Consider the following 25,593-nt stretch of genomic DNA (forward strand, 5'->3'; position numbering starts at 1 on the left):
ATTTTACATATGGTGATTTGAACATGGACCACTCAAATGCATTGTCCTGTATGACCAGCCTTGAAGTATATTTATTTTTGATATAAACAGAGACACCTCCACAAACTTAATTTGGAATTTCCTAAAAATCCTCCAACTAGGCAATACTGTAATTGAATTCAATACAAATTCTCTAAATATCCCAAATAGTCTTGCACCTCCTAGAAGAAAGAGGCTGAAAACAAATACAATCTGGTTATCCAAAAAGAGTAGAATGTTAATGCAAGATAGAGAAAAAGCATGGAAAGAATGGCAAAAATATACACCTCAATATCCTGAAAACTTCAGAAAGGTCCAAAACATGCTAAAAAGCAAATAAATGAAGACAAAAAACTCTTCTTCTCTTTTGGCTGTTCCTGTTAGGGGTCGCCACAGCGAATCATCTGTTTCCATTTCTTCCTGTCCTCTGCATATTGCTCTGTCACACAAACCACCTGCATGTCCTTTCTCACCACATCCATAAACCTTATATTAGGCCTTCCTTTCCTCCTCTTACTGGCAGCTCTATCCTTAGCATACTTTTCCCAGCATACTTTTCCCAATATACCCATCATCCCTCCTCAGCACATGTCCAAACCAATGCAATCTCGCCTCTCTGACTTTGTCTTCAAAGCGTCCAACCTGAGCTGACCCTCTAATATACTGATTCCTAATCCTGTCCATCCTTGTCACACCCAGTGCAAATCTTAACATTTTACTTTACCACTTCCAGCTCTGACTCCTGTCTTTTTGTCAATGCCACTGTCTCCAACCCATACAACATAGCTGGTCTCACTACCCCTCTTGTAGACCTTCCCTTTCACTCTTACTGATACCAGTCTGTCGCAAATCACTCCTGACACTTCTCCACCGATTCCACCCTGCCTGTACTCTCTTCTTCACCTCTCTTCCACAGGTCACCATTACTCTGAACTGTTGATCCCAAGTACTTAAACTCATCCACCTTCGCCAACTCTACTCCCTGCATCCTCCCTCTCATTCACACACATATTTTGTCTTAGTCCTGCTGACCTTCATTCCTCTCCTCTCTAGAGCATATCTCCACCTCTCCAGGGTCTCCTCAACCTGGTCCCTACTCTCACTACAGATCACAATGTCATCTGCAAACATCATAGTCCATGGGGCCTCCTGTCTGATCTCGTCTGTCAACCTGTCCATCACCATTGCAAATAAGAAAGGGTTCAGAGCTGATCCTTGATGTAATCCTATCTCCACCTTAAACGGATCTGTCACTCCCACTGCAGACTTCACCACTGTCACACTACCCTTGTACATATCCTGTACCACTCTTACATACTTCTCTACCACTCCTGACTTCCTCATACAATACCACAACTCCTCTCCAGGCACCCTCATATGCTTTCTCCAAGTCCACAAAAACACAATGCAAATCCTTCTGACCACCTCTAAATTTCTCCATCAACACTCAGAGCAAACATTGCATCTGTAGTGCTCTTTCCCGGCATGAAACCATACTGCTGATCGCTAATCATCACCTCCTAGCTTCCACTACTCTTACCCATAACTTCAAGCTGTGACTGATCAGTTTTATCCCTCTGTAGTTACTACAACTCTGCACATCACCCTTATTCTTAAAAATAGGTACCAAAACATTTTTTCTGCACTCTTCAGGCATCCTCTGAATTTCCAAGATTTCATTAAACAATCTGGTTAAAAACTCCACTGCCACTTCTCCTAAGCACCTCCATGCTTCCACTGGTATGTCATCTGGACCAACAGCCTTTCCATTCTTCATCCTGTTCATAGCTGTACATACTTCCTCCTTGCTAATCTGTTTCACTTCCTGATTCACTATCCCCACATCATCCAACCTACTCTTTCTCTCTCATTCTCTTCATTCATCAGCCCCTCTCTCTCTCATTCTCTTCATTCATCAGCCCCTCAGAGTACTCTTTCCATCTGCTCAACACACACTCCACGCTTGTGAGTACGTTTCCCTCACTATCCTTTATTACCCTTACCTGCTGCTGCACACTTTTCCCAGCTCAGTCCCTCTGTCTAGCCAATTGGTACAGGTCCTTTTCTCCCGCTTTAGTGTCCAACCTTTCATACAACTCTCCATATGCCTTATCCTTAGCCTTTGCCACCTCTTTCTTTGCCATGCTCATCTCCTTATACTCTTCTCTACTTTCTTCATCTTTCGGACAATCCCACCTCTTCTTCACCAGCCTCTTCCTCTGTATACTCTCCTGCACTTCCTCATTCTACCACCAGGTCTCCTTGTCCTCCTTCCTCTGTCTAGATGTCACACCAAGCACCTTTCTAGCCATCTTCCTTACCATCTCTGCTGTAGTTACCCAGCTATTCAGTAACTCTTCACTGCCTTACAGTGCCTGTTTTAACTCTTCCTTGAGTTCCACCTCACAATCACCCTTTTTCAACTTCCACCATTTGATCCTTGTCACTGCTCTCACACTTGTCCTCCTCTTCTTGATCACCATCATCCTACAGATCACCATTCTATGCTGCCTAACTACACTTTCTCCTGTCACCACTTTACAGTCTCCAGTCTCCTTCAGACTGGCCCTCCTGCACAGGATATAATCTACCTGTGTGCATCTTCCTCCACTCTTGTATGTCACCCTATGCTCCTCCCTCTTCTTAAAATACGTATTCACCACAGCCATGTCCATCCTTTTCACAAAATCCACTACCATCTGACCTTCTGCATTCCTCTCCTTAACACCATACCTGCCCATCACTTCCTCATCCCCTCTCCGCTCCAATCACCAGTCTCTCACCCTTGGGTACACTCACCACGACTTCATCCAACTCACTCCAAAATTTTTCTTTCTCATCCATCGCACACCCAACCTGCAGAACATATGCACTAACAACATTCATCATTACACTATCAATTTCCAGCTTCATAAACATCACTCTATCCGACACTCTTTTCACCTCCAAAACACTCTTGGCATACTGTTCCTTCAGGATAACCCCTACCCCATTTCTCCTCCCATTCACACCATGATAGAACAATTTGAACCAGACTCCTATACACCTGGCCTTACTCCCCTTCCATCTGGTCTCTTGCACACACAATATATCAAACTTCCTTCTCTCCATCATATCAGCTAGCTCTCTCCCTATACCAGTCATACTGCCAACATTCAAAATTCCTACCCTCACTACTACACTCCTAACCTTCCTCCTCTCTTTCTCCTTCGGCCAACAGTAACCCAATTTCCGTCAGCACCCTGTTGGTTAACAGTACTGGTGGCGGTCGTTGTTAACCCGGGCCTCAACCGATCTGCTATGGAAATCAAAAAACTATACTAGAATAACTTTCAGAATAATACTAAACAGAACCCTAGAAAACTTTTGACATCCACTAAAGAAATCTTGCATCCCGGCCAAAATTTTAACCCAAACCCCTCTTCCAATGACTCACCACTCAAAACTGCAATACATTTCAACTTTAGATAGTAAAGCATGACTAACCAAGGATTCCTCAACATATAATCCCAATCCTGCCCAAAAGTCACATATTATCACATTGTCTTTCACCTTCAAATCTGTGCCTACATCCTATATAAAACTACTCTTAAATAAACTTAAACCATGTTCTTCTTCAGCTTATAACCTTCCAAGTGAGAACCTAAAAAGAGCAGCCAATAGCATTGCCTATCCTATCTCAATCCTTATAAACAAGTCAGTCTAGGAATCCCATGCTCCCTCCTTCTGCAAAAAGTCACAAATCACCCTGCTGCACAAAGCAGGAAATTCAACAGACATTAATAACTTCAGACCTATAGCAGTCTCACCCCCCTTCAAAATACTTGAAAAATATATTTAAAAACAATTGCTAGACTATCTTCTGCAGGAAGAATTCCAATCCCCTACACAACACGGACTCGGTCCTTCCCGTAGTACTAGCACTGTTCTTCTATCCTATAAAGACACTGCCAATAAAGCTAGAGATAATGGCAAACTAGTCTTTTCCTTACTTCTAGACTTGTTTAAAGCCTTCAACACAGTTTGTCACAGCAAACTTCTACTTCAAATGTCCTCACTAGGTCTCGCTCAGTCCACCCTTCTGTGGTTCAAAAGCTACCTGTCCAATAGGTATAAGCCAGTAAAACAGCACTCCTCACTTTCCTTACCTCCCAGTTAACATTTGTACCACAAGGTGCTATCATTGGTCCCCTCCTTTTTAACATTTTTACCAATACCTCTATACATCTACACAACAGACCACACTAATACAATACAGAGATGATTTCACTTTCATTTGTACATCTGACAACATGGCACATCTCCAAAAAATGACTCAGGAAGATTAAGAGATACGAAAATGGGCTTCATAACTCACAACTCATGCACAGTCCAAAAAAGACCAAACTGCTACTCCCCCCCACCCAAATTCCTCTCTCATGAAAAAAAAAATAATTTATGAAGTCCTCTCTCTTGATAATACAAACAATGAAGTCACTTTGTATAGCAAACTATTAGGAGTGACAGTGGATGATAATCTTACATTCAACCTGCATATAAAAAACTGCATATGGAAAAACTCAAACTAGGGATGCTTTACACAGCCAAAAACTTTCTCATCAAAACTGCCACTATGTATCTCCTTCCCTTCTCTTCTTTATGGTGCTCCCATCTCCTCACTAACTTCCAGGCTTCACAAAAATTAAAACTTGAACAATGCTATAAACAAAGTTGCTAAAATTGCAGCACATATCCCTTTCAGAAGCCACCACTGTGTTGCACTGAAAAGAATAAATTGGTTAGAACTGCCACATCAACCAACATACAAAATTTCTTACCACCTATAAAATTATCTAGCCTCCATCTGCCTGTCCGGCACTAAAATCATTCTACACAACTATGTTCTCAATCGGTCATTGTAAACCAGTGACCAAAAGACTCCTGTCTACAAGCCTAACAAATCTGCTGGGCATTGTCTGTACTTGTATAAAGTTACAAAGGCATGGATCTCCTTATCTGTATCCATCAGGTCTATACCCTCCCTCCATTCTTTTAAAACCAGTTTGAAAGACTTGCTAGCTAAAAATCTTTCGTTGTTCTTGCTCAAAACGAGGATAAACTATATGCCTGCATGTGAACAAGTATCTTTCATTCCTTATAGCTCCTTACTCCCCCCCCCCATCACTTACTTCCTTACTAATTCTCTTCCCTGACTTTCTCTCTAAATACACCATAAGCCTGTTTTTTCCTCATTTCATATTGCAGTTCCTATCTGTATTAGACTAACTTAGCTTTAATTTCTCTACAAACTGTCTGAAATTTCTCTAAATATTAAATATACCATGTATCGATGCTTAACCTATGTTTTTATATTATGTTTAATTTGTTATAATTTAAACTGCAGACATTTTTATTTTTGAAGATTGTAAAATTACTGTTCTTAAAATGTTTGTAATAATTTAGAATTTTTCTCCCCGGGACACTGCTGAAAATGGGCCTCTACCCAGTTGTACTTTCCCAGTAATGAAATGTCAAATAAATAAGGGTGGGAAGATGGCATAATGGTTAAGGTGTTTACTTTACAAACACAAGGTGCAGGGTTTGATTCTCACATGGGGTAATTGGCTAGGCTTGAAATGGCCCATGAGGGTAGTTAGCCTAGTACTAATCTATGAACCTATGAATCTATAATAAAACCCAACAAAAACATATTAACACCTAAGAAATAATGAATACTACAAATCCCAAAGATAAACATGTGAGACAACATACTAGACTTGACAAGAGTTACACTATAGCTGAAAATGTAAATACTACACACCAAAACATAAAACTTAACCCCTCTTATCCATTACTTTCCCAACCTGTGTAACCAGGCAGTAAATACTAAAAATGGACTTAATTCACATACATGCACATTTTATGGCTTGAATGCTTTTAAAAAGACACATATCATGCAGTTTAACTTTTATCATACAGTCAGAAAATAAACCTATAAATATGCATCTATTTGTGTACATGTAAATATAATTTTTCTGCAGTTCAAGAGTGTGCACGCCATGGAAGCAAGTTTGTTCAACCCATAGCTTGCTTGAATATGTAGGAGCTATGCAGTTTTATTAGCCATTACTTGTGTGTAAAAAATTAGGCTTGAGTTAACCTTTTTATACAGACTCCCTATGAAAGAAAAAAATGTTTTATAATTCAACAGTAACTTCACAACTACTGTATCGAGATGTCAAGCTTACTTGGACAACTGGAATGACAAATATGAAATGAATTTGGAAACAAAGCACCCACCTGATTGTCAGATAGCCACAATGCTGTTAGCTGCTGCAGTTTTGTAAAACTGAAGGGCAAATATTTTAGTCTGTAATGGAAACACAATGATAGAATTCAGTATAGAGATGTAGGCAGTTGCTGAAAAATTCTGTATACTATCACACAATGATGAGCTATACAAATAATTACTGATAAAAAATATATATATATCAAGTTAATAATGTATCACATTATGCATAGGGTCACATGTAAAAGGACACAGTTTAGCCAGCCAAGTAATGACGGCTTGCATACAACTGAGATCCTGGAAAATGCACAATATAGATGACGGTAATTATAGTTCAAAAGTGAATTAGGCCCACCAAGAAAATTCAATGCAGTGAAAATGTACAGTTTTCCTTGCAAAGCGTTTTCTGTTTAGGTTGGGCAAGTGGAATAATGTAACAATGACAAAGTAACAATTCACACCTCAGTCCAGCTGAGCAAACTGGAAATGGAAAAAAAAAGTGGAGAGCACTACAGGATGAGAGTTCTGTGGATTTTTAGCACCCACAGGATACATATCATGGTATTCCCACTGACAAACAACTTACTAAACACAAAAAAGGTATCAGCTGCAGTTAAAAGAAATTAACTACACAAGTAGCACATAAAGCAAGACAGATTTCTAACACATTTAAGACAACGTCAATAAAGTTATCAAAAAAAAAATTCAGCCAGTGTCACGGTATCGAAGGATAAAGAACTAATTACAGCCCAGGCTACACAGGTTCCATTACTGGCTCAGGTATCTGAGGTGCAGGCAAGAAGGTACAGGCGTTCCTATCCCAGGGAAGGGCATTTGTCTATGTGCTTCCTCAAGAGAGGCATGGCAGACCAAGGCAGTAACCCTTGGAAAGAATCTAGGACATTAAATAAAAAATCCCACCAGTAGATACAGTCACTCGCATGATCCCCCAGGATGCCCTCAAGACCCACACTAGTCCCAGCCCCAAGCCCGAGAAAGTCTGAGGGGGGCAGGATACCTTGGCAGGAGCATTGGGACAGCAGGAAAGTATAAAGAAAAAAAGGGGAGATTAAAAAAATTCATAAACTAAACCAAAAGACATAAATAAATACAGGATCACTGTGAAGCCAACACATACACACATGGCTGCTACTCATCTGTAAATTTCAGCTTCATTAGTGGCATTAAGCTGACTGATGTACACAGACAGATCATCCAGAGTCAGTACAAACTTCATACTATGCTAAAGCAATAGACAAGTCAGCCATTTAGGCAAGGTTTTCTTGGACACAGAACTGTCTTGCTTTCTTGTCACAAATGAGACAAATTAAATGATCTGTTTGCTTAAATCCTTGACCCTACTAGTGTGATATGCCAACTTTCTGTGTACATCAAACATGTGCAGGATCCTTTCCACTATGTTTTAGAGATATGGATAGAAAACTAGCAGATATATGACTCGACTCAAGGCTAGTTCTCACATCACTATTATGGAGGAGGATTTGCTTTTTAGGACTACCTTAGCCTTGAGAAAGACAGCAAAATGTTCCTTATAGAACAGTGCTTGGATGTCATAAATTCTGCAGGCAGTGGTGACTGCTAAATTTTACAGGACACAAATTTCCATGCTGTTGAACCTACTGGTACAATGGAAGGATGAATAAATGTTGAGGGAGTAATGATGTGTTTTGCTGGGACGTCTAACATGAAAGACACGCTTCGGAAACTGTTCAGCTTATTGAATGGGTTGAAACAAGTGGGTCTACATTATGGAAATCACAGCTGGTGATAAGTGAATCTTAGCACTGGCATAAGCTGAACTGTTTTGACTGGAGGGAATGTAAGTGGTTTGCATTTAAATTGCAAGTACACCGATCAGTTCCTATGACCGTGTAGTCATCTTGCTAAGCAAGTAAAAGTAGAAAACCCTTGTAACGTAATGAACCATTCCACGTTGGTACTGTCTGTTACCATCTTTTAGGATACGACTGTGTAAGCACTGATTTGAAAATCGGCTGTACTATAATTATGATCAACTTTTTACATTTATATGCATAGTTCTGAGCATGTGGGATCATCTTCATTGCACCTTTAGGTTTCCTGTGCATGTTTTCCAGGCAAAATTTGACACCTCTATTATTAAGGATCGACTGTGCTTCAGTGCTCAGGGTCTTCTCTCCTTTTTTTTTGTTAGGAGAATCACACCCATGGTAGAAGGCTCAGAAGAGTGACAGGGGTAGTCCACTGCCATGTGACCACATATGTTTCAGCAAACTCCTTAGAATTAAAAAATTGCAAGAACTATGGCAGACACCAATGAGACAGATAACCATAGGGGTGGCAACAGAAAGAATAATAGGATCTGCATCAGTTACTTATAAATACTTGACTAAAATAGCAAGAATCTCTTAATTTCTTCTAGACTGGAGGATCCGACTCTAAAATGCCTGTGGTATCCTTACAGAAACTGACAAGGTACAGACCATTTCCAATGATAGAAGCTTACTGGCTGCCCAGTACCCTCAGGCCTAAACAGATTTGGTAGGGTTTCTAGGGCCACTTGCTCCAGGTACATGGATTTCTTCACAACTACTTTCCTAGACTTCAGTTTGTTTTTAGTACCTGTGCTTTTCTCTACTGGGTTTTGTCATCTCCCCCCTTTCTTGTAGAATGGTCTCCAGCTGGGCAACAGACAGACACTCCATAGCTTACTTCGAAAAGCTTTCCTTTTAAAGGGCTAGCATTTGCTGCCCAAGAAGACCCGATGGCTTGCTCAAGCAGAAAAACATTGAAGACAGTGGTTATGTGGAGAGAATTCTCCAATCACAGAACACTTGTCATTGAATTTTTACAGGGATGCCACAGTTCACACACAAAAGCTGTCAAAAAGTACAGTTGTGTACACTTACCATAAATGTAGATGTTCGAGTGTATTCACTGTTGCAGTCATTACATTTGGGTAATCTGCTGGCAGGTTGCCCTCAGTCGGCCTGAATTCCAAAGTCTTGGGTCCTGCATCAGTTGCTGTCTCCTCTTCCATGACGTCAGGTCGTCAGGGGTATAAAACAAGCAGCCGACACAATTTTCTTTAGTTTTTCTTGCCCCAGATGTCAGGTGCCCCCCAAATGGGTAGCAAAAATATATATATAAACTATACATACATGCAACAATACAAACTTTACCTTTATCTACAAGCAAATACACCACAAAGGTTGTAGAAGATAGTGAAGGAAAGAGGAACTCCAGAATAAAAGGGGGATGGCGGGCGGGTAACCTGGACTGCAACAGTGAATACACTCGAACATCTACATTTATGGTAAGTGTAGACAACTGTACTATGTTCTTCGTGTTTCACTGTTGCAGTCATTACATTTGGGTAGAATCCCAAAGCTATGGGGTGGAAGGCTGGAGCTAAACTGCATTAGGGGCGGCTATAAGGCCCTGCAGAACTGCAGTGGCAAAGCCTGCCCTGGACTTAGAGTAGAGGGGCAAATGATAATGCTTTGTAAAAGTGTGAACAGAACTCCAAGTAGCAGCCTCTAGAATGTCTTTGATTGGCACTTCTCTGAGAAAAGCTGCTGATGTAGCTTCAGCCTTGGAGGAATGAGACCTGATGCTCTTGGGCACCGGTCTGCCATGGTGTAAGTAGCAGAAATGAATGCAATGGCTTATCCACTTTGAAACAGTCTGCTTTGAAATAGCCTTTTCCTCTGATCCTGCAGCAAATGTCACTAGTAACTGCTCAGTTTTTCCTTAGAGCTTTAGTCCTGCTCAAGTAGAATCTTAGTTGTCTGTGTACGTCCAAGGAATGCAAAATCCGCTCCCCCTTGTTCTGTGGATTTGGATAAAAAGTTGGCAGATGAATAGTTTGGTTAAGAGCCACACTGGCAACCACCTTAGGCATAAACGAAGGATTGGTCCTGAGGGACACCCTGTCTGAGTAAAATATGATAAAAAAAGGCTCCACAACCATGAAGGCCTGTAGCTCAGACCCTTCTTGCTGAAGTAATTGCCAGGAGCAGAGTTGTTGGCTTGTCAGACTGATGGGATGGTAGTTTCCGGGATCCAAGGTGGATCCCCCCTTGTGGATTGGGATAACTGTAGCTCTGCGCCACTCAGTGGGCACGAAACCTGAGGTGAGGCTATGATTAAACATGACACTTAGGTGAGGTGCCAGTTCATATTGTAGTTCATGTAGTACACAGCCCGGGATGTCATCTGGTCCTATGGATGCTGTATTCTTGGCTTTAGAGAGTGCAGGAATTATTGCATGCAGCAGAACAAGTTGGAAAGCATACTTTGCAATGTGGTTTTGATTCCTTAGAGGCCTCCTGCAGGGCCACACTTACTGGATCTGTGATTAGGAGGCATGCCTGGCTAAAAGAGCAAAATTTGCGTGTAAGAATATAAGGATATAAGGATATATTTGTATACTTCTTTGTCTGCAAAATGCAATTACTGGTGTCAGGCACTTTGTAATGACCCTGGGTGCAGCAGATAAGCCAAAGGGCAGTGCAGAGAATCAGTAATGCATAAAGCCAGACTTGAAACGGAGGCCTCTTCTGCACGATTCCTTATTGGGATATATGCAGGTATGCCTCTTTTAGGTCTAATGTCACTAGCCAAGCATTCTTGCCCAGCACGGGCAGAAGCTGCTGCAAAGTTAGCATTTTGAATTTTGGAATGTCCAGGCATGTGTTCAAAACTGGTAAATCCAGTATTGGGCACCAGGCCTCATCTTTTCTGGGTACCAAGAACAGTCTTGAATAAAACCTTGTCCTTTTTCCTGTTCTGGTACTGGTGAATAGCTTCCCATATCCATGAGGGACGTAACCTGTTTCTGTGCCTCTGCCCACTGATTTTTTGGCAGATCTGGCCAACCGTTTGCAATTGGCAGAGTGTGGAAGTGGAATCTGTATCCCTGAGATACTATGTTTAACACCCACTTGTCCTGGGATATTAACTGCCAATTTTGAGCATAAAGTGCTAATTCTCCCCTAAGGGTGCTGCCAAAAGAAAAGTGCTTGGTGATGGCAGAGGGAGGTCATTGAGACTGTTTACTGTAGGGTTGCGCTTTATTTCCTCCAGATTTGGAGGTAGAAGCACCCCATTGCTTTGACCTGTAAGAATCCTGTGACTAGTATCTAGAACCTTTAGGGCACCTGGATTTGCCCCATTGAGCTCTGTTGGACACAGGAAAGGACCAATTTTTTTGTAGGCCAGTATAAACTGAATCTTGGTGGCTGCACTTATAAGAAGTCTTTTACAGTTTGCATAGACTTAGCTTTGTCTTCCATTTTCTTTAAAACCTCGTCTGCCTTAATACCAAACAGAGTATCATGCTGTAAAGGTGCATCCAGCAATTTAGCTTTAACATGATCACGCAAATTTTGCTCTTTTAGCCAGGCATGCCTCCTAATCACAGATCCAGTAAGTGTGGCCCTGGCAGGAGGCCTCTAAGGAATCAAAACCACATTGCAAAGTATGCTTTCCAACTTGTTCTGCTGCATGCAATAATTCCTGCAATTCTTTACTTTCTGCACATTCAGAAATCAACATCATTTTCTGTTTCAGTAATCCTATAACATGTTGTTGATACTTCAGCATATGAAACTGGCAGTTTAAGGCCCTAATTGCCAAGGTTGCAGATGTATAAACCTTCTTTCCCCATCTATCCAGTGCCCTTGAATCTCTGTCAGGGGGGATAGGATTTTTTGCTGTTGAGGCCTTAACATCTTTTGGACCCTGTGAAAAGGTCCGAAAACACATAATCCACAATGTCTAAAACAGGAAGTATGGCTAAAGGCCTATGCTGAGGGAGAAGAAGGAAATCCTTGAGCCTCTTTTTTGATTCTGAGAAATCTTGACTCTCCCAGTGAAAATGCTCCCTCAAAGCATGCAAGTTTCTCCAAAGGAATAATCTTCAGGAGGAGATGCAGATAGAATAGATTCCTCTGCATCAAAATCCTCATAGGGTGGTATAGATAATTCCTGATCAGAAGAGGAATCAAAAGAAATAAAAACCTGATCTGAAGATTCATGATCAGTGCCTTACCTAGGCCTCTTATCAGGAGGAGGTTGGGAACCCTTGATCAAGGTAATTAGGTCTTCAGCCATTTTGATCATCTGTTTTTTGGGCATAGAGGCCTGTGCACGTGGCTCATGCGTCAGTTTTTTAGCTTTAGAAGTTGCTTTTGTCTTTGATTTTGAAGCTGGCGTCAGTTTTATACAAAAATGTGGTGGCCTGAATACACCATCAGAAGCTGATGCCTGCTCAGCGGCTCTGGACCCATCCGAGGGAGAGACATCCGCGGGTACAATACTTTGAGAATCTCGTGGCGTGCCGGACTCCACATGGGTCTCGGTAGGGGCCTGCGACTCGAAAGTAGTAGGTATCAGGGGCTGCGAAAGTGCCTCACTGAGTACCGGTGAACCGGCGACTAGCTTAGGAGAAGCTTTGTCGTCGGTTTTGGACCTCGACGGTCTGTCTCTGTCCTTTTCTTTGCATTTTTTGTGTACTCCGGTAGTCGGATTGCTATCCGACGACATTTCAGGATAGTTAAATCTGTTTCCAAAATATTTTGAAGCAAAGATATACCGACGCATATAGTGTGTTGGTTAAATCTAGCACAAAACCAACAGCTAGGCACGTTATGATCAGGGCCTAGGCAAGGAATACAGTATAAATGGAAATCCTTATGAGGTATTTGCTTCCCACAAGTAATGCAATTATTAACTTTTTCTGACATCGGCATGGAGCAAGAAAAAAGTTTCCACAATGGGGTACTTAGCTTTAGTGAAGACATCGGCTCTGAAACTCGAATTCGAAAATTGCAGGAGTCGGCCGACCGGCACTTGCAAACTGCTTATGTTTCAGGCATCGCGCGGCAAGAAAGACTAAAGAAAATGGCGTCGGCTGCTTGTTTAATACCCCTGACGACCTGACGTCATGGAAGAGGAGACAGCAACCAATGCAGAACCCAAGACTTTGGAATTCAGGCCGACTGAGGGCAACCTGCCAGCAGATTACCCAAATGTAATGACTGCAACAGTGAAACACGAAGAACATCAGTCAAAAAGCACAAGCAAATAGCAGATGCAACAGCAGCAGCAATGACATTTTAATAAGAATGTGGTAATAAAAATGGTTGTCCAAAATGGTACTTATCACTCTTGAAGTCACCTGGAAAGATGAATATACACTTCTTGTGGCAAAAAAGGAACTCCTCATGTTGCAGGGCAAGTGTCACACTGGCACCCTCAGTGTTGAGAGGAGACCATCTTTAATCTGGAAATAATTGAGTATTCAAGACAGTTGACAGGTGACCTTTGCGTGGGCCTACAAAGCATCCTCCAATCCAGTCCTAATGGACCTGTTGCACACCTGTAAAACAAATACCATCAGGATCACCCAATCCAGGGATCTAAAACATGCCTGCAACATAAACAGGGCATGCTGGACTGACGGGTATATGTTGCAGAGGCTTCCTATACATGTGAAGCAGAGTTCATCCCTGCACTTATTCAAACGAATCACTGATCAGTGGATGGGAACCGTAAATATACCCCTGGTCTTGTACCTATGTCTCAGACAGGAAGCAGCCTGTAAATGTTCAGCCATCCTTGCCAAGTATATTTATCCTCACAAAACCATTGGGAACAAATACCTATCAAATTTTATTGGTAAGCATGGCTAGACTTAAAAAGGCCTCTTGGGTTAATAGCCTAATATTCTACTATAACACTATGATGACAGGACTCTGTCTAAAGTTAGTTCCTAATATTCTACTATAAGGACTCTGTCTGCAGTCAATTCCTATGGATAAGGAATTGTATCACAAAGTCCTACATGAGTAAGCTTGTCAAAAAACGCCTTAGCTGCCTTGTGCCTTCCACTAACGCGCCTGTCAGAAAAAAAAAATGTTCCCCATCTCACTGCATAAGCATACTCATCAAGAAGTTTTAGCAGCTGTAAAACAGTTAATAAAGCTGTCTGTGTTCATTTTAATGTAATATGGTTGTCTGCTTTAAAAAAATACAAGTCCTCAAATAATTTTAAGATGCTTTTTGCTTCACTGTTGCTATTAACTTTAGGCTCTTTTATTACCTTTGTTCGCTGACATACACACACTTGGAAGCTCCCTGTGCTATGGTATCAGCCTGGTTTGACACACCCCAGGGGAGGAGGATTTCCAGTCCTCTGTCTCTCCAAATGCAGATTCATAGGGATCTGTCTACTATGCACCTGTAAACTCGGTACAGCCAAATGAACAGCAGTCATGCTATGGCCTTACAATGCAGTTCTTTTTTTCATGGCCCACTTAAGAAACACACACATTAAAATGCTTCTAAGAAACACACACATTAAAAAATGCTTCTAAGAAACACACACATTAAAATGTCTCTAATCTGCATCTTGATGCAATAAAACTTCACATCCCACTCTCCTATATTTCAACTGGCCTGTATTTTATTCTGCTCAGATAACTACTCAACTACCCTAAATAGAATGACTTATCTGAAACAAAGTGTGTTCTAATTTTGGAGGGTTTTGAATCTACTGGGTCTGTTTCCATTTCTGTTTAAGACTCAGTTTCTGGCTCACACAGTATCAGCGGCTAGTCATAATTATGCATCTGAATACCTGAAGCAGACAAGTCAGATTTGCATCTGAAGAGATATAGCGTCTTTGATCCCCAGTACATCTGCAGGAGTCAAATACAGCCAGGGACTGTGATGCATTTATCACAGACACTGATAAACAGAACAAGCTGTTAACTTATTTTGGGGATTAGATCAAAGAAACAGACACAGCTAATGCTAATAAACTCAGCACAGAAGCCAGCAGTTAGGTGGATCCAGTGGAGAGAGTAAGATGAAACAGCCTGAAAATAGCCTCAGTGCTCCATATAACTTTCTCCCGGACAGGAAATCAGTTGTCATTTGCAAGGTGACAGGCAAAATGTTACTGACTACAAATTTTGATTTATTTTTGTGGGAGGTTACACACAGTAACTAATATATATGGAAGAATATCCCTACTTGAAGTCCATACTGTAGCAACAGATAACCTGCTCTAAAGTTCAGAGTAAATGAAGTATCAATATGCAGTATATTATACTCTGCTGTCCACTACTGGCCCACTGGTACAGCCTGTTAGAAAATCACATGGTCAGACAGCTGCCAGCTATTTTAAAACCTTAAACTGACACATTTTGACTACTTTTAACTTACATTTATCTGAACAGAATGTTTAATGGGGAATCACACAGAAATATATTATTAGATGAACTTCTGCCTTCAACCGTTCTCATGTGGGTAGGTGTGTGAATAGATGTATGCACACGTGCTGTCATGTGAGTATGCATTTGGGAGGGGGTGCTAGTCATGGTTTGAGTTATGGTTGGGAAGGGATCACAAACCACTTACTAAAGCCACCATTTCCTTTTCAGTGGCCTGTGAGTGTTGCTGCACCACCACCATTGCACATTTAATGTGCCTCTGAGTTAATACTGTCAAATACATCTGTATTTTGATGAAATGCTGCTATGGGTGCTGTACAAACAAGAGAAGGGTGGAAACATGCAAACATTCTCTACTGTACAGCACTAACTATTCGCACAGTACTGAATATTAGCAGTATATGTCTATTTATGGTACTATTTCATGAATGGTGGCTGTGGTATTAGAAATTACCTAATTTAGTAATTCAGCACAGTGAAAGATGCAGCACGAGATTTACATTCCATAAGGTATCAATTACTTAGTTAATTGATGCCCCTTCCCCACCAACAACACAATAGATTTGTTCTGGCCACCCAGAGGATGGTCAGTTTACAAACAAACTGTTTTCATAGGGTTCTGCTAAACTCTTTGCTATAAATCTGTTACCTCTGGCATGCTTTTCCCCACTACCATTTCAAGTAACATTTGCTTCCCCACTTAATTACAGTTAGTTTTTTGTTCCATTCATTTTACTATGGGGAACAAGTCTCTCATTCTTGCCACTAGCTTTGTTAGCCTTATGCAGTAACAGCAAATATTTATCCTACCTTCTGCTTGCTGTTCTCCATGTAGTACACAATTTCTGAAAGCCTTGTGTGTCTGAGTTAACCTAATTCCACTCAACTTCATTTTGCTCTTGACCCTACCCAATTTCACACCCACCTAATATTACTTTCTTAATTTTTCTTACCCACTCCCACCACTCTTCACCCAATCAAGTCTGTACAACTCAAGCACACAACCTTTCTCATCCAGCCACTGAAAACTTCACTAATAATTTACTCTACTTGCCACTCTTTTCTTGTTTACACAAAGAAAGCTTACACTCCCCTATTTTAGCCTCATCTTCTCCAATATCTTAGACTAGAGAAGTCAGGTAGGGAGAGTTGTGAAGGGGGTGTACCTGCTTGCCTCCTCTGGGGGGCATGTGGTTTCTATGCACTCAGTGGCACACAGGGTGTGATCTCCCTCACAAAGAACATACAGAACGCACCTTTAACAATTGGCTTAATGTCTGGTGTCATTCAAAGGGGATCCAGTGTCTGTCTGCCTGGGATGACATGCTTGACAAGCCACGCTGCTTCGCAAGGGACGGCTTGCACCTGTCACCCCTGGGATTCCGGATATTGGCTAAGGCTCTTGCCACCCCCATAGTGCCTTTTTTAGGCAAGGCTCAAATTCTAAACCTACCACCCTAGAAAACAAAAATGGGAAGAAATTGAGGGTAATGCTGCTCAATGCCAGAAGTCTAAATCTCAAAATGCACGCACTCGAGGCCCTTCTCAGTATGGAGAACATCGATGTCTGTGCTGTAACTGAAACCTGGTTCAAGGCTCCTGAGAGCACCCGGCACTATTAGGTTTTACCTCATATCATGCGTTCGGCCCCAAAACCCGGACCACTCCACAAAAGGAGGGTGTATCCATATTCATAAAGGATACTCACACCTCCAGGTTGGTGGCAACGCATGAAGCTTCGAAACCATCCAGGTGCAACTAACAATAGGCAAAACTGCTCTACAAATTGTAGCATGCTACAGGCCACCCTCTCAAACTCAGGAACCCCACACAGCCTTCCTGAAGACACTGGAGGGTATAAATGTATCTCCAAACACCATCATATTGGGTGACTTCAACTACCCGAATATAGACTGGGAACATTACTCAAGCCCTAACTTTCTAGCCCAACGGTTCCTGGAGTTCATAAATTCAAATGCCATGGAACAGCTAGTCACTGTTCCCACGAGAGGAGAAAATATACTAGATCTCATTGTCACAAACATGGGGACAAAATGCTCCACACGAAGTATATCCCTCATTGGTGAGATCTGATCATAAACTAATCTCACTGGAAATCCACATCCGCCCCCACCCCAAACAAAAGACCATAGTGAAGAACTTCTCTAAAGCAAACTTCACACTACTCAAGACTGGTGTGGTATCCTTCAAGGCCCCTGAGTCAGAGGAAACCACAACCCAAGCTGCGGAAGCCCTTACAAATGCCTTCTATGAACACCTCCAGGACTGCATGGATCAGGCAATCCCAAATAAAACCAAGACTCTTTCCACAAAGGGCAAACGTCCAGTCTGGTGGACCCCAGCCATTAACAGACTTTACAATAAGAGGAGAAAGCTATTACATGATAGAACAAAATCCATAAAAGGGAAGTCACCCCTGATCATTATTAGTAAAAAAATACGAGCACTCATAAAATCAACTAAGGCCAATTTTGAGAGAAAAATTGCCATGGATTCAAAGGACAATCATAAGGCCTTTTTCAGCTATGTTAGGAACCTGGGTGGAAACTCACAGATATGCTCAGAATTAGTCCAAAATGATACAAAAATCACTGAACCCACAGACCTTGCCAACATACTGGCAGACAGGTTCAGTGCAAACTTCACCCCTCTCCCCTAAAGGAGAGATAACTATCCCAGCCGAGTGTAGCCTCCCGGACATCTCAAATGCGCAGGTGAAAGCTGCTCTCTCTAAAGCTAAAACACAGCATCACTGGGACCGGATGGTGTCCCCGGCTGTGTGCTACACGAGCTAAATGAGGAATTAAACCCGCACATAAGGCAGCTGTTTAATCTCAGCCTTACCACAGGATACGTGCCCAAGGAGTGGCGTGACGGCAACTGTGGTCCCACTCCACAAAGGTGGCGCCTCACGGACCCTGGTAATTACCGCCCCATAAGCTTAACAAGTCTAGTCTGCAAAGCTATGGAGAGGATCATAATGGAGCTCATAAACAAAGATATAGGGGACTTGCAGACATTGGACCCGACCCAGTTTGGCTTTGTCAAGGGAAGATCATGCCTTTTGAACTTGGTCGACTTCTTGAAATAGTCACCAAGGCCATTGATGAGGAAAGGCAGTCCATACAGCCTACCTTGACCTTGCAAAGGCTTTCGACACAATACCCCACTCGGGTATTGTAGAAAAACTTACCAGCTTAAATGTAAACCCATATGTCACAAGATGGGTTGCAAACTGGCTAAGGACAGAACCCACAGGGTTAGAGTTGCTGGCGCTGTGTCAGACTTCAAGCCGGTCACAAGTGGTGTCCCACAAGGCTCGGTCCTTGGCCCCTATTGTTTGGCATCTACTTCTCAGAAGTACAGGCCAACATGGGAGGACTTTGGCTGACAAAGTTTGCAGATGACTGCAAACTGGGCCATAGTGGAAAGTGCATCGGACACTGATATCCTTCAGAAGGGACTCACGGAAACAGATAGCTTTTGCCAGAGCCATGGCCTGAAGTTAAACGCCAAAAATGTATAGTCATACCCTTCGGGAAAAACAAGGTAACCCCAAGCTACCATATAGGTGGCAATCCACTAAGCACAGAAGAGGTTATCAGGGACCTGGGGACCCAGGTTGACAGTGGCCTTTCTTTGACACTCACATTGCTAAAGTGGTTAGAAAGACCTTCTACATTGCCCACCTGATCATGAAGGGATTCACATCCAGATCTAGTGAGGTCATTGTTCCCCTGTACTCTTCACTTATCAGACCAATGATAGAGTACAATGCCCCATTCGGGATGTATCTCACCCGACATCTGCAGCAATTGGAGAGACCCCAAAAGTTCCTCACCAAAAGGATAAAGGGACTCCAAAATCTGTCATATGCTGCCAGATTGAAGAAACTCCAGCTCTATTCAGTCGCATACCGTCTGCTCAGAGGTGACATGTGCCTGACATACAAGGCCATGTCCAACCCGGAATTAATGGACATGCTCCACCTCAAAAATCCAAATCCACCAAAACCACTAGAGCAAGCGACTTAAACCTTAGCACGGATATAAATAGGACGTGCTGGAGGGATAGATTTATCACTCAGAGACTCCCTATGCTGTGGAATAAAATCCCGGTCCATGTGAGGCAGAGCACCTCGCTGACTCTGTTCAAGAGAAATCTAGACCTGTGGATGGGAGATCGTAGGTTTACCCCGGGAATCATCTCTGGGTCACTGCTGGACAGAGGCACAACAAACTAATGGGCACAGTATTTTTTCATATAAGGGGTGGCGTAAGCCACAATAATTTGGGCTAGGCTTATAAATGCCTTAGGGCAGATAGCCTAGTATAAACCTATGAACCTAAACCTATGAACCTATGAACCTCATACTGCAAGGAATGGGGAGAAAGGCTGCTTGGAGGGAACACCCTTTGTGGAATTGATAAGACTTTCTCCAAGGTCGGTCCATTGCATATCACCTTATCAAGTATACATAATTATTGCCAAGGGAGAAACTAGGAAAATTTTAAAACCACATCTGATAGCTGATTGGATGATGACCCATCTTGGGTGGTTTTTGCACAATAGAAAACAAAAGGGCTTATTGATCGAGAGAAGATCTGATGGTCATCAAACATTAAGGGCAAAAAATGGAAAGACTGTATCAATAATATCTAACAGTGTTACATTATTACACTCACTCGCAGCCTGACAATTCTCTGTTTATAAAGACTTAGAATCTTCTCTTTGTACACATTTGTTCCACTTACTACTCTGCTGTGTCTATACACAATCATTTCATGATAGAGTTCATTGAATAAATTCACTCCCTGCATGGTATAACCTCGGTCTACTGTTGAGCTAATGTAGTTCCTGTTTTTACCTCCTATTACCTTTCCAATAACCTTCTTCACTAACATCTAGATAGCACTGTTGTGCAAGAACTTACCTTAACTTTAGATGTCCTTCTCTTCTATATGCTGCTGTATTCATGACATCAGGAAGTTTGCCTCTGGTGAACTCTCACACGTCCGGCTGTTATACAAAATTTAAATGCTACCGCTAGGGTGTGCGTGACATCAGGGCCCTCTCTCAGACATTGGTCATAAACGGACATCGTGTATAAAGCGGACGTCAGCATGCACCTCTTCAGAACTGAATGCTGCCAGAATCAGTGACTACGGAGTGGTTACTCCAGGAAACTGGAAACTGGAATCAGGCAATTGTGAGGGGGAAGGTTGGGTGGGAAACTATACAGCAGCATATAGAAGAGAAGGACATCTAAGGTTATGCAAGTTCTTACACAACAATACTATGTCCTTCTATTCACATGCTGCTGTATTAATGACATCAGGGGGAGTGCAAAAGCTCCTGTCCTAAAGAGGGGGTGGCAGACCAGAAGCAGTTTCCACAAACCCATGGAGGACAGCTCTGGCAAATCCTGCCCTGGTTTTAGAGACCATATATCCAGTTTGTAGTGTCGGATGAATGTGTGAACAGAGGACCAAGTAGCTGCCTCTAGGATAGCAGCTGTGTCCAATCCTGAGGAGGACTCAGCCCTGGTTGAGTGCACCCTAACTGGGGCTGGAAGTGACTTACCATGGTTGGTGTAGCAAAAGGAAATGGTTTTCGATATCCAAGAGGATATAGTTGGTTTGGAAACAGGTTGACCCAAGGCTCTAGGGTGACAGAAGATGAAGAGCCTGTCAGACTTTCGGAAGGATTCGGTTTTGGTCAAATAAAACCTGAGCTGTCTGTGAATGTCTAGGGACTGCAGTATCCTCTCTGCTGAGTTCTGCAGAGAGGGGAAAAAGGTTGGCAGGTTGATAGTCTGATTTAGGGACAAGTCATTTACCACTTTGGGCATGAATGTGGGGTCAGTATGCAAACATACCCTGTCCTTGTGGAAGAGTGAAGGGGGGTATGCCATAATGGCCTGGAGTTCGGAGACCATTCTGGCAGAGGTTAAGGCCACCAAGAGTATGGTCTTCTATGTGCAGTGTTGGAGGGAACAGTATTTGGCTGGTTCAAATGGTGGTATTGTCAATTTTACTAGGACAAAATTAAGGTCCCACAGAGGTGGAATGGGTAGAGGCCTGAGGTGTAGTGCCTCTCTCAAGAAGAATGACCTCTACACTAGATGCTAAAAGTGGTATCAGGGGCAGGCAAGCTGAGATGGCAGATAGGTAGATTTTAATGGAGGAGTATGACGGTCCGGATTTCATAAGGTCACACAGGTAGGACAAGACCACTGGTGGCTCTGCCGTCAATGGTTGCAGAATGTTTTTCTGACACCATAAGGAAAATGTTTTTCTGACACCATAAGGAAAATCTCTTCCACTGACAGGCAAGATTTTTTAGTAGTTGGTTTTCTGACCTCCTGCAGAACCTGGATCATATCCTCTGTATACAGTTGTCTGAAGGGAATCAACGCCCTTATCACCCACAATGTGAGGTTCAGTGTGGACATTTGAGGGTGTGACTGTGTTCCCTTGTCCTGTGTGAGCAGGTCCATTCTCTGGGGTAATTTGCGGTGACCGCACTCGGCTAAGTGAAATAGTAGGGGAAACCAATGCTGCCTTGGCCATTAGGGAGTCATCAGCAAGATTTGAGACGGTTCCTTCTGAATTTTCAGAAGGAATCTTTGAATGAGGGGAAGGGGGGGAATGCATATGCATACATCCCATTCCAAGAGATTGATAGAGCATCCACCTTCCAAGCCTCTGGGTGAGGTGCCCTGGAGCAGAAGGTCGGGAGCAGTCTATTCATGGGGAAAGCGAAGAGATCCACATTTGGAATACCCCACTGATGGACTTGGTCCAGAAACACTTCCCTGTTCAGCATCCTTTCGTGAGACAGGGTTATGGTCCTGCTTAAGGAATCTGCCATTACACTGTCTGCAGAGGGGATGTATACTGCTTGGAAAAGGATTTGTTTCCCCAGTGCTACTTCCTAAGCCTGCAGTGCTAACCTGCACAGGAGGTAGGACCTTGCCCCCCCCCCCCTGTTTGTTGATGTAACACAGCACAGTGGTGTTTGTCTGTGTACCAACCTCAGGGTGCCTGGGAGAAGTTGACCCATGAAAATATCTAAAGCTAGTATCAAGGCTCTCATTTCCTTGATATTGATGTGATCTTTTTGTTGAGTGGTGGTCCATGCATTCTTCACTCTCCAATGTCTTAGGGCTGCCCCCCCAGCCTGTGTATGAGGCATCTGTGAAGAGGTCTTGGTTTGGGAGTGTGTGCTGTAGGGGCAGGACCAGATTTGACTGAATCTGGGAGATCCACCACTTCAGTTCCTTGGACAGGCAAGGAAGTATGGGGATCATGAACTCTAGAAGATGTAGGTGCTGTTTCCAGATATTTCCCAGATACCACTGAAACTTCCTCATGTGTAGCCTTGCTACGGGGATCATGGGGATAGTCAAGGCCATGAATCCTAAGATCCTGAGGAATTCCCTGACTGAGATGGTTTTGAGGGGAATGATTTCCTGGAAGAAAGATGTGAGGGTCACGATCTTTTCTGGTGGCAGGCAAGCCATCATTTCCCTTGTCAGAATCAGACATCCTAGAAACACCTGATCCTGAGAGGGTGTCAGGGAGGATTTTTTGTGATTTATGGTGAATCCCAGACCTGTAAGGAGGGAGATGGGGAACTGCTGGTGTTGCAAGGCCATGGAAATTGAAGTAACCTGGATAAGGCTATCATCTAGATAGAGAAAAAGCTGTATTCCCTTCATCCTGGCGAAAGCCATGACTGGGGCCAGACATTTTGTAAATACTCTTGGGGCCATAGAAAGACCAAAGGGTAAAACACAAAACTGATACTGTGCAGAATCCACTGAGAAGCGGAGGTACTTTTTGAATAGTGAATGGATGGGATGGGGTGTGCTAGTAGGCATCCTTTATGCCCAAGGAGACTAGGAATGTCTGAGGCAGAATGAGTGGAAGAAGAGTAGGGAGAGAGAGCATCCTGAAGGAGGGGACTCTTAGGAAAGTGTTGAGGTGGGATAGGTCCAGAATGGGCATCGATGGACCTTCCTTCCTGGGGACCAGGAAAATTCTTGACTAAAATCCCTTTCCTCTTGCAGAAGGCTGGACCACTTGAATGGTTCCTTGAGCAAGAAGTTCCTGCAGGATTGGAGGGAGAAGTGGGATTTGGTCTCTGGGTGGGGAAGGGATACCTTTGGGAGAGGTTTGGTCTCCCAGGTCATGAAGTATCCCTGTTTTATGACAGGTAAGGCCCAGAAGTCTTGGGTAACCAGCTTCCAAGTGGGAAGGGAGAGGAGCATGGAAAGAGGGGTGTCTGGGTGGAGGGCCTGGTAGTCACAGACTACCAGGCTTTCCCAAAAAGGAATGTTTAGAGGGTGGAGGAGACAGACCTGGAAGAGTGCTGCTTCCTGTGGTCCTTTCTAGGTTTAGCTTGCATTCCCTTACCTGAGGACCTAACAAAAGAAGTTTTAGCTGGTTAGTGTCTCTGAAAGCGTGAAAATGGGGAGACAAAGATATGTCTCAATTCCTGCAGTTCTTTGCCTTTGGTCTGGAGGGTCTTGAAGAGTTCAGCAGCAGCTGACCCAAACAGGTTTTTGTTATCCAGGGGTGCATCTAGGAGCTTGGATTTGATGATATCAGGGAAGCGTTGCAATCTTAACCAGTAGTACCTCCTGATGACAGATCCAGAGGCGGCAGCCCTTGCAGATGCTTCTACACCATCGTAGCTGCACTTGGAGAGTTTGGTTGCTTATATGCAGGAGTTCAGGAGAAAGGAAATATTGGCTTTAGCAGGAGAGTCAGGGAGCTCTCCCAGTTGCTTGACCACATCTTCCAAGAGAGCCAAGGAATGCTTGGCCATGTGCATCTGGTAGTTGATTGCTCTTACTGCTAGGGTAGCAGAAGTATAAGCTTTCTTTCCCAGACATTCCATCCTTCTGCTCTCTTTATCAGAGGGTAGTAGAGAGGTGGAAGATAGGGGTCTATATTAAATCAGTGAACGCTAATAAAAGCGAATGCTGATTTATCGATCCCATGTAAGCGAAAGCTTACAATCCCGAACACTCAGAACAGGGATTTGTTTCCCAGGGAAAACAAATCGCTGTTCCGCAAGAAAAAAAAAACAAACTTCAAAACATTACATAAAAACACCCAATGTGGGGGGCTCTGCCCTCCACACCCCCCTACTTAAATATACCAACTCTGAGATCGCACTAAAGTGACAAAAACGGCAAAGTAACGGAGGAGGCCAAGCGATTTCTTTCCCAGGGAAAGAAATCGCTTATTTGCCGTTTTGCTACTTTGCTGTTTCATGCTTTCAAGTTTGATCAAGACGCATTTGAAGGATTGCATCTTCAATTATATAATAGGAACCCGATGATAACAACTTTGAAGTTTTGTCAGTGGTTATGGAAATAACTGCAGGGTCTGCAGAAGGGGGTTTATAGAGGAAAGTTGCCTCTTTGGGCACCTTACAGAATCTGTCTGGACGCTTGGGTGCTGGGGCTGTGAGTCAGGGTTTTTAGAAGCAGCCAAGAAGGCATCCAGAAAAGCAGGGTGTACTAGGGGCACAGCAGAAGGGCTGGGAGACTCCAGTTGTAGGAGTTCATAATATCTCTTTTGGGTCTCAGTGACCTGACTGCTTGTCCCATTTAAAAAAGGTTTGTATTTTGCTGATGGTCTCACCAAAGGTGAGGTCCTCACCAGGGTAGACAGTGCCGTTGGACTTCTATTCTGGTGAAGCATATCCCAGAGGAGACGCGATCTGAGAAGAGTAGGTGAGGAATTCGCCAGATGGATTTTTTGTGGAAGAGACATCCAGAGCAGGCCCCTTAGGGGTAGAGGGCATGAGGGCCTGTGCAGGTGTCAGGCCCTGATGCATGGCCAGAAAGGCATTGAGCAGGCCTTGGGTGAAGGCCTGCGAATCCTGAGGCTGTTCGACAGGTGAAGTAGGCAGAGGCTGAGAAATATGTTTAATTTTCTGTTTCCTTTTCTTATGGGTGTCTGGGGAAGAGGATTCAGAAATGCAGTGGAGTGTTGGACTCCGGCAGACACTCCACTACATCAGAGA

At 43.1% G+C, this 25,593-nt stretch overlaps 1 protein-coding gene across 2 annotated transcripts in view; it reads right to left on the reverse strand.

The window, feature by feature from the left end:
• The window catches only part of ERBIN (erbb2 interacting protein), a 3,184,408-nt gene that overhangs the window by 1,067,203 nt on the left and 2,091,612 nt on the right, over positions 1 to 25,593 (reverse strand). For both annotated transcript variants that reach the window (XM_044063352.1, XM_044063353.1), the window contains exon 15: positions 6,298 to 6,367. In XM_044063352.1, coding sequence (XP_043919287.1) covers positions 6,298 to 6,367 — 70 coding nt within the window. The remainder of the gene's footprint in view (positions 1 to 6,297; positions 6,368 to 25,593) is intronic.

Source organism: Protopterus annectens, chromosome 2.part1 (assembly GCF_019279795.1).
Source record: "Protopterus annectens isolate FY-2018-M chromosome 2.part1, PAN1.0, whole genome shotgun sequence".
In the NCBI taxonomy this organism is placed as follows: Eukaryota; Metazoa; Chordata; order Ceratodontiformes; family Protopteridae; genus Protopterus; species Protopterus annectens.